Raw genomic sequence first — 14403 nt, 5'->3', positions numbered from 1 at the left:
CCCTAGAAAATCCCTGGAATTGGAGTTAACAGTAACTTATGAAGGTAACAGTAGAAGATGGAGTTGAAAAGAGGTGGACTAAAGTTTTAAAGGAACAGTTAACCTTCTGCATCCTTTCCTCTGTCTTGAATAGCCAGATATGTAACTGCTTCTCCACCCTACAGAAGTAGTTAAATCCATGGAATGACAAACGATCAGAGATCTGATTTTGGAAATACCAGACACTGTCAAAGAAGAAAGTAGAGTATTGCTGAAAATAGAGAATGACTAAAATTCTATGTTCTAATTAGTAAAATCCTCGCTTCCTTCTCTTTACTTCCATCCCTCAATTTCCAGAATGCCAGGTGCGATGCTGAACCTTCCTCCCTAACTTTCGCACCACCACCCCCCTTGCCCCGCCAAATTTGAGAATTATTCTTTAGGGAAGCCAAATATCCAAGATAAAAAATGTTGTTTGGATGTCTCCAGTGAAATGCCCAGGTCTTCTGCCCGATTATCTGATGTGAAGTTTACGAGATAGGCAAGCCACAGCCACACACTCAGATTCTGACCTTGATCTAAACCTGAATGGAGACAAAGGATCACCTGACATGAGGAAAGTCTAAGATGAATGACAAGAACAAAAAAAGGGGTTGGAGAAGGGCCTTGTAGAAAATAGATTACAGAGCCAAAGAAAACTTTTTTAAAAAATCTTAATAATTTCAGAAAGAGAAGAAAAAGTTACATTCACAAAACTGCTAGGAATGTATCCATAAAAGCTCCCTTCAAAGAAAAAGAAAAATTCTGACTCCAAAAAAGAGAGAAAGGAGGTTATAAGATCAAGTTGAAAAACTCTCCCCAAAAGAAAAACAGATTAGAAATAGAGTGAAAATAAAATTAGAAAACCAATCTAGAGAATTTCCAGGAAGCAGGAACAGAGAAAAGGGAGGAAACAAATAAATGATAGTAAAGTTTTCCGAAAGCTGAAAGACAAGCATTTTCAGATTGAAAAGGCCTGTGGAGTGCCTAGCACAATGGAGGAGAGAGACCCTCACCGGGGTCCATTCCTATGAGATTTAGAACAGAATAGATCTGGGTCCAGACATATCGCTGTGGAATTAAAGACATCAAGGAAAAAGGGAAGAGCTAAGTAGCTCTCAGATAATATAAACAGGTCACATACAAAGGATCAGGAATCCGAATGTAGATGTCTCAACAGCCCGACCATAAGCTAGGAGGAAATAGAAGAAAACCTTTGGGATGCTGAGAAAATATTTTTTTTTTCCAATGTAGAATACTGTGAATTACTTGTGAAGCTGGAATTGAAAAACTTTTCCACGAATCTTTTCTGTAAAAGCTACTAGATAATGGGCTCTGCTGAACTGAGGTAAGCCAAGAAGGGAGAAAAACATGAGACGCAGGCAACATGGAATCTAGGAGAGGCAAAGGGAATTTCCTGGATGATGGTGGGTGTTTCTAAGAAGATGAAACTGATAGAACAGCTAATGTGACTGAATCTAATCAGGGGAGAGTTTCAGAGTTTAGAAATGAATGAATGATTGGGTCATAGAAAACAAAACAAATAAGGCAATTATTAGCTACTGGAAAACTCAAAAGTAATACAATGACGTGAACCGATCCTAGTATTTCATGAGTCTCATTTGCAAATAAAAGTCACAGTTATACTATTGTAAGCAGTTCATATTGATTTGGTAGTTATATAAGATATAGATGTAAAAAGCAGCTAAAAATGTAACCATAAAAGCTTCGTTCAAAGAAAAAGAAAAACTATGATTCTAAAAAAGAGAAAGAAAGAGAAGACAGGGAACAGTGGAGCATAAGAGCCAATTTTTTATTATTCATTTAGGATCATCACTAGATAATACCTAATTTGGAAAGAATAACTAAATATCAGTATACTATATTATTCATAGACAAGTGGTTAACTAGAAGAGCTGAAAGTAGATGCCCCAGAGAGAGGGAGGAATCTAGAACAGGGAGGGACAGGGCAAAAGACTGATGTTTTCAACAAGCCTAGGAGCACTATTTCTTTAAACTATGTACAAATATTATTTTGATTAAATAATTATGATTGTTTTGATTAAATTTTGATTAAATTAAAATTTTCGTGGCAACAGAATATTTGAAGGGGAAAGGGGTTTTTACATCTACTATTTAGTCTGGACCACTAAGGGCATTTGGGATAAAGTGAGTCCTAAAGAGGCAGCGAGGGAAGAGTCTACATGTTCTCCTGCCCTTGCCTAGGAACAGGTCAGTGGTCAGCGCTGTCCCCAGAATCAACAGAAGATGGCCCAGGTGACGACCCTAAAATTCATAACAGCACTTTTAGCGTATTTTGTTCATGATTCTTTTCTCTTAAGTCTAATTCTAAAGCTATGTCTAAATGCTTAAAACAAAACAACAACAAAATGTTTAAAAGAAGAAAAGAAAGAACTCAGTAACCCAAATCAAGGGCAAAATGATCACCAGTTCTGTTAAATAAATCAAATCATTTATTATCCACCACACAGGAGGAATTCCAGAATAGTTCAAGAAACTGCCTCCAAACTTCTCACATTTTCCTAGAGATTAAACTCAATTATCGAGCATTTTACTTGTTTTCAACTCAGAAGACATTTGTGAGCCGAAAGTGCATTAACAGAATGATCTGGTAAGTGAATGCTACTCTGTTGGATTCAGAGTGAATCTCCTCCTAAAGTGAGAAGACTCTCCCCAGGCAACACCAAAATTTATCTGTGCTGTACACACATTCTCCTTCTCCCTCAGAAATAACAAGCTAGGCTTCTTCAAAGAGAATGAAATGGTTTGCAGGGCAGGGGTAGGTGAAAGAGGTTAATTGTTTTAGGCTCTAGGTTTTCATGAACATGTGGTCAACTCTTTCCACTTCTCTTCTGCCAAAGTCAGCATCTGATCAGCCAACTTGAACTTGGGTCAGTTCGCATGTTTCCCTAGTCTGTCAGAATTCACATCAGGTCTGATTTCAGAAATTTAGAAGAGTGCTAGAAAGAGTAATAGTCTCTGCTACTATTTTCCCTCTATTTTTACTGGAGGCTCTAATGATTAAATAGATTTCCTGAACACATGACTAGAAAGTGGTATTTCTAAATTTCTTCCCGATTCTCAAAAAGTATAATCATTAATGTAAATAGAATGACCATGCATGACTTTTCTGATTACGTGCTCCAAGACTGACAGCTGTTTATATTTAGAGGCCAACTTGACATTCATAGTGTGGTACTTCACTCATTTTGTAATTTTCAAAAAAGGTTGACAACTTAGAGGAAATGACATCTTAAGAATAACACTTTAGCTGAAAACAAAGCAACCTCAAATCAAATTCAAATATAATCTTATTATAGGGAAAAAAAACCCATAATGGTCAAAGGCAGGCCCACTTTTTTGCTTTGTATAAAAAAAGAGGAAAGAGTTTCTCCATAGGCATTCTCAGAAACCACTGTATGTGAGGCAGAAACAGCAGGTGCACATGATTTGAACTCCAGATTTTTTTTTCTATGTCATCTGTAAAATCAGACAATCTGCACCATTCCTTTATGAACTGACACAGTTTTAGAACATCTGTACAGACTTTTTGTCCTTCTTTGGCTATCCAACAATGAAACCTCCTCTTCTACTTCAGAGAAAATGTTATAACGTTACAGACTGCATCCAAGTTAGTCTTCCATCAGTGTGACCTAGGCTGCTTTCTCTTCCCTGGTCTCTCTTTGTTGCCCCTTTTCCAAGCCTGGGGTTTCAGCTGTAGAGAGGGTTCTACCCAACATTCTTCCAGTAAATTCTCATTTGGCTTGAGTTAACTTTAATCAGTTTGTCTGCAACCAAGAATTCTGATTTGATATATAGCCCAGCCTCTAAACTGAGCAGAAATCCTATATGACATGCCCCTGACAGATGGTCAGACTGCCCATGGATACTTTCAGGCACAGGAAGCACCATACATCCTAAGGCCAGCTGTTTCTCTGCTGGATTACTGCAGATATTACAAGGTGGCTTCCTTCGTTGAGGTGAAAGGTGCTTCTTTTCAACTTCTATTCACTGTTGCATTGGTCTTTGGAATAACTCACAGCAAGTCAGTCCCTTCTTTGATACTGTAACTGTAACTGTAGATCACTATAACTATAGTTATCTTGACTGTCAATATTTTTTACTAAACTAAAAAAAAGTATATGATATATAGCACTGATGGTAAAGGACAATTAAATGACATTAAAACATATAGTGAGAACTGTCTTTTTATTATTCCTTCAAGCCTTCTAATTCTATCAGAGAAAGTATTAAGTTTGTAGCTCGTGTATCATTGACTTTTCTAAATATTTGCCAACATCTCTTCAATTATTTAACGACGCAGGTTTCTTTTCATTATATTTATTTTTATGGCAAGCAATACCAGTTTTCTACTTATAGCAATGTTATAAATTTTGTCTTTAAAATTTTAAGTACAAAAGTAAATTTAAATAAAAATATAAATGATAATAAAGGTGATGCGTTGGAATGGCAAAAACCATGAAGGTACGTGTCACTAACATTTGGAAACACTGCTGTAGAAATAGCTGGTTCATTGCAGAATAAAATGGAACTACTCCTCTGATCAGGACACTGTACTTCCTTATGTTAGCCCTTATTATGCTATCTTTGTTTTTTTAGCAGTTATTCATTACCATTGGGTCTTATCAGGAATAACTTCTCTACTTATTCTGAGCACATATCCCTAAAAATTATTTTTCTTTGAGACTGGCAGACTGGGGTTAAAGCATTATGTTCTCTTATTCTCAGTTCCTATGTTTCCATCACATATATATGTATATTTTTTTAACATTCTCCAAAATTTTATCAGACTTATTTCTTGACCCCACAGGTTAGTTGATTCGGAATCCCAAATGAATAATATATTCAGTATCCTTTTCAAAATTCCTTAGCCCAAGACCCCACTGAGCAGATCTGGGAATGCTGACTTACCTGTGGCATGTTCCCGTAGACCTACATCAAAGGCAAGTTTATCTGTCTGGGATCTCGATGTAGTCAAACATGTTAGATACTGTGAAACAAGAGCAGATGCTAATGAAGTCATACTTTTCTGTCAGGTCTTGGCATCTCACCACTACTTGGCTTCCAGTTGTCAATGTCAACATTGAGGTACTGGGATAAGGGCTTATCTTATTCATTAGTATAATGGTTTGGAATATACTTTTATATTTAAAACCTCAAAGAGGTTCTTACCCGATAACCTGGAGACTTAACTTATGGGACTATTTGTTACAGAAATAAATTTGAAATGTTAAATATGCTTTAGTTCAAAGATACTCTGAGAAACTCTTAAATTGGGTATAATATAAATGAAACATAAATGACCAACAATACTGAAAGGACTGAAAAACTTCAGTACTTCATTTTCTGGAATATTATGTTACTTTTAATTGTACTTATCAAGAGTGTAGTAGCATGGAACAAATACCAAATAGTATATTTGTGTAGTTAACATGTATACAGAATTTAAATGCCTGACAACCAGGCTAAAAGAAAAGACACCAAACTGATAACAGAAGTTATTTTTGGACAGGGTGATAGACCATGATGATTTCCTCATTTCTGTTTACTTTGTTTTTCAAATTTTCTATGAGCTTTGAAACTTCTCAGATAATGTCTGTTTTTTTTTCCAATTATAAAAATACATGTGCACATAAAAATTAATAATGATTTAAAAAATAACTTAAAGGGGGAAACAAATCATGGGTCCTTCCCTGTCTCTTCTACTGATGGGCACAGTGGCTGACCTTAGAATTATACTGGGAGGTAGATATGTACTTGGAACGTGCTTTCTGGGTTATAGTCCTAGCTCTCAACAGCGGGAAAATGGAGAATCATCACATTGTACGGAGTCATATCACACAGGCTTTATTCTCAGTGCTGCTCCTAAAAAGAACTAGCCAGTATAGAGTTTATGTTAACTGTGAGTGAGATTTGCGGGTAGGGGGATTGTAGGCCCGTAAATGTAATGATAAATAACATAAGCCTTCATATCTCTACCACAATGTTAGCTTGCGTTTTCAAGGCCAGGAGAAGCATGCTGTTTGAGGTTTTGTTTATTCTACTTAGATAGAAAAAGAGAGGTATTAAGGTTTAATTGTCCTATGGATAAGCACCAGATTCTGAAAGATAAATGATTACCTCTCAGTTCTAGAGACTGTCAGGGTACAAAGTTTCCCCACTCTAAATGTACCCATCTCCTGCTCGGATAACCTTCCATTCCGTCATTTTTGTTCTGTCCTTTGCCATGAAGGACTACAACAGATGAATGTTCAGGCTGAAAAGGTCAACTTCTTACCAGTGCTCAGGAAAAGAAATGCTGCAATAAATAAATTATTTAAGAGGTAGCTGCTGCTCCTGCTGCCAATTTGACAGTTCGAGCTTTGAGATGAACTTTGCAGCATTCTGCAGGTATAAATGTGTGAAAAAGAAGTCTTGAATGTAACAGTTTTCCACTAGGGCCAGAAAGAGAAGGCAAATCTTCCTTACATTGATAGCTAGTAAGAATGATATATGTAGGGGCTAGGAGTAAACATTATTAGAGCTGGAACATATTATAGTTCATTGAGATCACAATATACTCTTTAATACTCCCTACCAGAGACCTACAATATCTGTATTTTTACAACTTTATTTAAAACTTGAAAAAAAAGTTTTTCAAGTTACACTGAGTTATCACCATTGGGTTAATTCTGGTTCTAGATCCCTCATTACTTATAGCCTTATCAGCTTTCTCCTGCCTCTGTGATAACAAAATACCTTCAAATTCTTCCAGGACAGAAGGCAACAGATAGCACCCCATTTCCTTTAGCTAGTAAAAGAGAAGATGTCTCACAAAAATCTGATTTTTATTCTATGCTGGTTATCCTTGTACATTCAGGTTAGATTTAGTTAAATTAAAAAAAAAAAAGACATGGCCCTTTTCCTCATGGAGTGGAGAAGAGGGCTGTCTGACGTTATGCAAATGCAAATATATAACTGGAAATCGGAGTAAGTTATAAGAAGAAAATGCTAAGACAATAATGTTATAATTATTTACGTTCCGTACCACTTTCGCTGTTAACTTGACCTAAACTCTTGCTGGTGTCCGGTACTTTCTCCCCTCTTCTTCATCTTTCCCCTCACCCTTGAATGGTGAAAGCAGACACCCAGATGTGCTTACCATTCTGCTGAAAGAGTGCCGCAGGAGAATCGCGTGGCCATACAGCAGGGTCCTGTGGCCACCCCCTTGTGCTGCCTGTGGGGGAGGAGGAGGAAAATGTCAGCACAGGCCAGTGGTGGCCTCTGTGAGAGCAAAGCAGCACAAGAATTCTAGAAGACAAACTACAAAGAAAAGATGCATTGCAAAGCTCCCAAGGAATTCATTCTAGAAGCAAGTGGCCAGCCTACGGGACGGGGGACTCGTGACCACAGCCATGCAACATCTTTGGGAGGAGGTGTGTGGGGTCAAAACTCTTCTCCAAAATGGCCTCTGCCTGGAATCAGCAGAAACCCAGAGCTGTTCTACCAGAGAAGTATGGAAACGAGACAGGTACTGCTTACCTTCCTTTGAAACTTCTCAGAAGCATTCAGAGTGAGAGAGAGAAACAAATGTGATGTAACTACAGCCAAGCAACAGAAAAGCTGCTTGGGCAGGCATAAGGTCACATTCTGTGCCTTGTGGCTTTTCCCTTCAAGGCTCTTCCACCCACTCACTTAAATGGGTCCGATTTACCTAGCTCTCACCAACCAGAGATGGTTCTGAAATCCAGACTTTGAATGGGCAAGTTATGCAGAAACAGACCCTTCAGTCGAGGGGTCATCTAGGTACCTTCACTGCCTCACCAGGCAGCTCCATTTGGCTGTTCACTCAGTGGTGGCCCAACCAAGAAAGAGGGAGGCACAAGAGAAGAGACAGCCACCATAAAGCCACTGATGTCTGCTTTCTACTTTTCCCCGTAGTGACTGGCATATCACTATCTCAACTGAGTAGTTCAAGATCTGAGACAGAACTATTATTTATTCTAGTTATAGGTGAGTAGGTAACATGGAAAACTAAAATCTACAGAGAATTCTAGGAATTTTTGTCATCGACATTTTCGACCTTTTCCTTAAATCCTTCCCTGTCATGTTAACCTGCCTTTAGAGACAATATTTTTGATCGCATACTCCTTTTACGAAAAAATATTTGTGCATAAGACCCTGTACCCAAATATACACAAAAAGAAAATCCAAAGCCTGAGATAAAAATGTATGATAAATCACAAAAGCCTAATATTTTCCTTTGATATGTCAAGGGCACATTTTATGCACAGCATTTCAATTAGAGCTACAGACCTGCAGCCCAAGGGGCTGGCCTGAAGTGCTGCTCCGCTCCTGTGTCTACTCTGCATCAGAGCCTTGAGCAATGAAGGGAAAGCCAGTGGTGTGGAGAGAAGGCTGAGGTTTGGATAACAAGGCCTGGAGTAATTTTATTTTAACTCCATTTGGATTAACAGAATCACTTTGTCAAAAAGATAATTTTTCATGTCATACGACCAGCCTAAAGAAAAAAGATAAATGTGGTATCATGTTTAAAAAAAAAAGCTGGTAACTATATATAACTGTGGCTGTGCTATTTCCACAGCTATGGAGATATTTAAGTGCTCTCCAGACTTTAATACTATGGAAGAATTAAATGCTCTTCACAATATTTCAGAATTTATTGAAACCATTTGAACTAATTTTAGTTGCTGTATTTACGAATGTGTCAACAGCTTACGTTAAAATTAGTTACACTAAATAATTTTCACATCTTGTCAGTCTAACCAAAATTTTCCCTGTACATTTGTATTATTACAAGTTAAGTGATAGCCCATGATGGCTTACGTTGTAGGTATATGGTCCCAGACTGGTCCTATGTCTCGAACTGAACTACGGACTGAATTATGTTTCCCATTGCTGAATGTGTGTCACACCTTCCTCCAGTTCATCCCCGTTTCCATCAACTCTTTGAGTAATCCAAAGTAAAGATCAAGAGTTGCTGACCCCCAAAAGTGACACTAAAGAGCTTGTGTTCCTCCCCTTCTCTGGCTCTGCTAGTAACATCTGGACCTTATGTCCTTTATTATGGTGACAAAAGAAAAGCAGAGAGACTTAAGTACCCTGCTGGGGCTGAATGAGACATCACTGTGCAGAACCCTAGAGACTTCACAGCCAAACTCCTCCATCTGCTAAGGCAGTGGTTCTTAGACATTAGCGTACATCGCTGGTTAAAACACAGGCTGCTGACCCCACTCCACAGTGTTTGTTTCACTAGGCCTGGGTGGAGCCTAAAAAACTTGCATTTTTAACAAGTCCCAGAGGACATGACACTGATGCTGCTGGTCCAGTGATCGCACTGAGAACCACCGTTTTAAGGAATGGTCAAGCTTCAGTGCTAGAAGGGTAAAGGAGCTTTCTCTGCAGAAGCTTTGATAATAGTCACCCTGGTGAGAGCTACTGCTGGGCACACACTATGTGCCAAATGCTTTACGTACAATCATGGCTCATGCTCATAACTTTTCGAGGTAGAAATGTTTTCTCCCATTTAGAACATGAGATATTTGAAGCTCAAAGAGGGTAAGGACCTTGCCATATGTCTTAGAGCGAGCTGAATGTGGGACTTGAACTCAGTTAACTCCAGAACTTGAGCTCATTTCACTCTACTTTCCATAATAGATTCATTAGCCTACTGTGTACAAAACCAGTGTACTAAGCACCAGGAGGAATAGGATAAAAAGATACTTCCTCAGCTCCTTAATGAAGGTGAATTGATATAGCTGGAATTAAATGAGCTCTAATTATATAGCAGATGCAGAACTATGCTAAGTGTTGTACATGAATCAACTCATTTTATCTTCTTAATTAGTGCTGCAGAGTATGGTAATTATCTCCATTTTACAGCAAGGCAAACTGAGGCTTAAAGAGATTAAGTCATTTACTAAAAGTCATAGAGGCTCCAAGTGCAGAGTTGAGTTGTAACAAAGACAAGGGACTTAACCATATGTTACAGTATCTCCTTCTGTGTAGTCTGGGAGGGGAGATAAGACTTGCATATCAAAAATCATGTTACAAATAGAAATAACCTTTCTGTTAAAAGAGCTGAAGACACGGAGCACTAGAAGAGACCAGGAGGGAAAGGAGGGTGTTAAAGAATAGCCTTGTCTAAAAGGTAGACCATCACGGTCCACTGGGACTGCTGACATGTAATGATGGTGAGAAAGAGGAACCCGCATGGCTGAAGGCCTGGAGGTAGAAAGTACGAAGTGCATGTGGTGACTAGCAGGTGTTTCACTGATGAGTTTTGGGGTCAATGAAAGAAACAGCTGGAAACAAGACAAGACACAGGTGTGGGGTGGTCAGATAATGGGAGGCTATGGCTGCTCCACAGCTGAAAGGAAACTGGTGTAGGTTTTTGAAAGGAGAGTCTCACAATCAAAACTGTACCTTAGGAAGGTAAACCTGACCGCAAAATGGTGGGAACACTGTAGGTGTTAAACCCTAGTGACAGAGAATATCGTTCTTTCACCCAGTTCCCATGACAACATGAGAGCATGCAGACCAAAGATCTTGGGATTCATCCTTTACTGCATTCTCCCTCTCATGCCCCACAGTCAATCCAAAGCCCCTTTGGTGCTGCCTTAAAAACATATTCTGTATCCAACTACACAGCACCCCACTGCTACCTGTGTCATCTAACCCACTGCCCTGTCTCACCTGGACTGTGATAACGGCTCCTAATTGTGTTTCTTCCTGTGCCCTCCCGCTTTTATAGTCTTTGTTAACATGGCAGCTAGAGTTTTTCTTTTAAGACTTTTATTCACATCATGTTTCTTTCTTGCTCAACCCCTAACCCTGCTGCGGCTTCCTTTCAACACTTGGAAGTACAACTTCCTCACCATGGCCTCTAAGGCTCTGTATCAGGAGTTGGCAAATTTTCTCTGTAAGAGATCAGATAGTAAATATTTTAGGCTTGGCAGGATGCATGTGGTCTCTGTTACAGCTTTTATTTTAAACAACTTTTTCAAGATTTAAAAGCCATTTTTACCTAGAAGGCTTTACATAAACAGGCCATAGACTGGATTTGGCCTGCTGGTTGTCCTTGCAAATCCCTGTCCTACTTGGTCTGGTTCCTTTCTACCTCTTTGACTTCATCACCTGCCAGGAGCATGCTCCCCATTGCTCCCTTTGCTCCAGCCACATGGGCTTTCTTATATTCTTCAGACAAGTATGCTCCCACTGCGGGGCCTCTGTACATGTGTTTCCCTTCAATATTCTCATGGCTAACTCCCAACCTTTCTTCACTTCTGTGCTCAGCTGTCTCATTAGAGAAACCTTCTCTTACCACCCTTACTCTAGTGCACTTTTTAATTATTTCTCATGGCATTAATTATTAGTAGATATGAATTCACATGTTATTTTTGATGTGTATCTACCTTCCTTCTCCTTAGGACGTAAGCACCTGAGTCTGTTATGTTCTCTGCCACAGCGACATCGCTTTTATCAGTGCCGGGCAAACAGGAGGCACTCATTTTCATATATCATATTTAGATTTCCTGAATGAATAATTGGAAGACGTAGTCCTTCTGTCTCCCATTTACAAATGGGAAAAGAGAAACTCTTCCACGGTCATGTTGTAAGCAGTAAGCGTGGATTTGAATTTGGGTATAACTACAAATTCTACTAATTCTTTTCATTATTTAATGCTATTTAAATAATGAAAACATCCCAGGAAAGATGTGATATGCTAAACAGAAGACCTCATGGATCTGTTCGCTAGGGGGATCCAGACTTCAAGACCATGAGACTTTATTGGAATGGCAGCCCTGTCCCTGCCACAAGTGACCTTGGCTGCTGTCACTGGCAGGAGGGGAGTATTTAGTACCACCTGACAAGACAGGGGTGGGGCAGGGCAAAGCTGGTGATGTGCCCTGATGCCATGTCCAGAGGAAAAATGTTCCACTAGATCATTAATTCAATCATTTTGCCTGTATATTCAAAATTAATTCCATCACTGACATTTCTTTTGGTGGTTCCCAGAGGACATTGCCTCCCAGTAAGATAAACTTGATATAGCAGCAAAGGAGCGGGGGGATAACTGTTTCTCTCCAGTCATGTGTAAATGTTTCAAGACTGTTACATCCCTAAACCACCTTCTTTTATAATCTGGAACCCCCGAATTTCACTTTGGAGGTCCCACTCTCTAGGAAGGCTCCTTGCTGAATTATAACCCATGAAAGTTTCAGGGGACATCTTCCTGGGAGGACTTGTAAGGCATGACATCATTTTCCGGATGTAAATTATGTGTTTTCATTTTCATTTCCTTCCCTATCCCACTTCTGTACTCCTTTAGATTTTCAAAGAAAAGTAAGAAGCTTCTCTAGAAGGCCATGAAGCAACATTTTCTGAACCTGCTAGAGGCCACTTACATTGCTCAGGAGGTTTACTGTGAGACGAGTGACAACTAAATAATAATGATGCCATATAAGGGGGAAAAAAGCCAATAACACCTAATAATATAAACAAAAGCATGTAACCTGGTATTTTAAATTAGAAAACGTAATGAAAGAGTCTATTCACCATTGCTATAAAATACTACGTGTTTAGGCATTTACTTAGATGATGAGCTAAACCTTCAAAATGAAACCACAAACCTTTATTCTATAAAATGAAATTTGATTTGGTGAAATAGAAAGGTGTACTTTGTTGCAGAATGAGAATACTGGTAATACTTGTAAATGCTTATTCTCCTAAATTTAACTTACAGATTTATTGCAGTTAAAAAAAAAAATCCAATAGGACATTTTGAAATTCAGCAAAATCTGGAAATATAAACAGAAAGTTTTTATTCTACAAGGAATCAAGTTTTAGTAAATGTTATGGAACAAAGTTAATTCATTCTGGTATTGGTTCAGAAAGAAGAATGTAGCATAATAAAAGCAGTTCATAAAGAAATTTGAAATGGAGCATCTGATAAAGCATATTTTTAGTACAATGGGTAAAAGGCAAGATTATTAAGCAAACATCTGTATGATATGTGGATAGCAAATAAGAAAAGCATTCAGTAAGATCCATAGGAAATATAAAAGATAGATTCTGGATGGATAATAGAGTTAAATATTTCATTTTAAAATTAAATTCTAAAACAACTAGCATGTAATAAATGGTTCACATTCCTTTACAAATCTAATACTTATCCATGCTTTGAAGTCACAGAGGAACTCCAAGGAAACAAAAGGATCGTACCAATATTACTAAACTTCAGAACAATGGAAATATCGATATTTAATAGACTACAGAAATTCTTTGTATCAGTTTGACAAAAGGGTTAACATCTTATTGAAATGTAAGGAGAAAAAACAAGCATCAAATCAAAAAATAGGCAAAGGATATGAATAAGTGATTCATATCAGAAATAAAATTAAAACATATGGAAGAGATTTTATCTCCTCTAGTAAAGAAATGACAATCAAAACAACTTTGACATATGATTTTACATCAACTATATTTACAAAAATGAGGGGAAAAACCCTAATGCTGTAAGAGTTGCAATTTAGGCAGTGCGATCCAAAATAAGGTGGCACTGAGTAAAACTCTTTTGCAAAGCAATATGGTAATATATAAAAGAGTTGCAAGAAGTTCATAATCGTTGCTGTAGTAATTCTACTTGTGGGAATAATTCGAGAGAAGCAAAAAAATAAAAATGTGTGCACACTGTTGTGATAAGAGCATTATAATCGGGACAAAAAAAAAAAACCTGGAAAGAACCTGCATATCCGAAAGAAAAATATTATCTAGTGAATCATGGGGCTTGTTCAGGATATTCTATCCTGCAGCCATTAAAGAAGACAATTACAGAGGCTAATGGAAACACAGAAAATGTTTATGATATACCAGTGTGAAAAAGGCAGAATGCAAGTGCCTTCAAGGATTTTATATATGCAGGAACAATAAGGAAGCCTATAAAAATGAAATAGCCATTTTGTTGGTTACAGAACTATTGGGCTTTTCCTTTCCCAAATTTTTCTTAAACACTATTCTACATGATCATTTCAACTAAAAGAGTGTGTATTTAAGGAAATGGAGTGCTGTGTAACTGTTTTGTCTACTCGTTAAAACTTGAAGCGCTCAAGGTATCATTAATTTGCTAGAATCCTCAGCAAATGACTTTAGCTGCCTGAAAGATGACTGGTAATGCCTATCTAGTACACCTTGCTTTTAGGCACTGAACCTAGTATCTAGCCCTACCCTGGTGCTGAATGGAAACTGCACAGAGGCAGCCTTTAACCAAGATGCCTCTGATCCCCCTTCCTAGTTCCCTCAGGCCCAGCTCCAGACTGGAGTCATTCATTGCCACAAGGGTCA

At 38.3% G+C, this 14403-nt stretch overlaps 1 protein-coding gene across 1 annotated transcript in view; it reads right to left on the bottom strand.

Moving 5' to 3' along the window:
• RYR3 (ryanodine receptor 3) overlaps positions 1-14403 on the bottom strand; it is a 331058-nt gene that overhangs the window by 268279 nt on the left and 48376 nt on the right. Inside the window, exons 4-5 of the mRNA XM_015595855.2 lie at positions 7202-7276; positions 4972-5050 (exon numbers count right to left, since the gene is read on the bottom strand). Coding sequence (XP_015451341.1) covers positions 4972-5050; positions 7202-7276 — 154 coding nt within the window. The remainder of the gene's footprint in view (positions 1-4971; positions 5051-7201; positions 7277-14403) is intronic.

This window comes from Pteropus alecto, unplaced genomic scaffold (assembly GCF_000325575.1).
Source record: "Pteropus alecto unplaced genomic scaffold, ASM32557v1 scaffold86, whole genome shotgun sequence".
Taxonomy (NCBI): Eukaryota; Metazoa; Chordata; class Mammalia; order Chiroptera; family Pteropodidae; genus Pteropus; species Pteropus alecto.
This window is presented reverse-complemented; position numbering and strand designations above follow the sequence as displayed.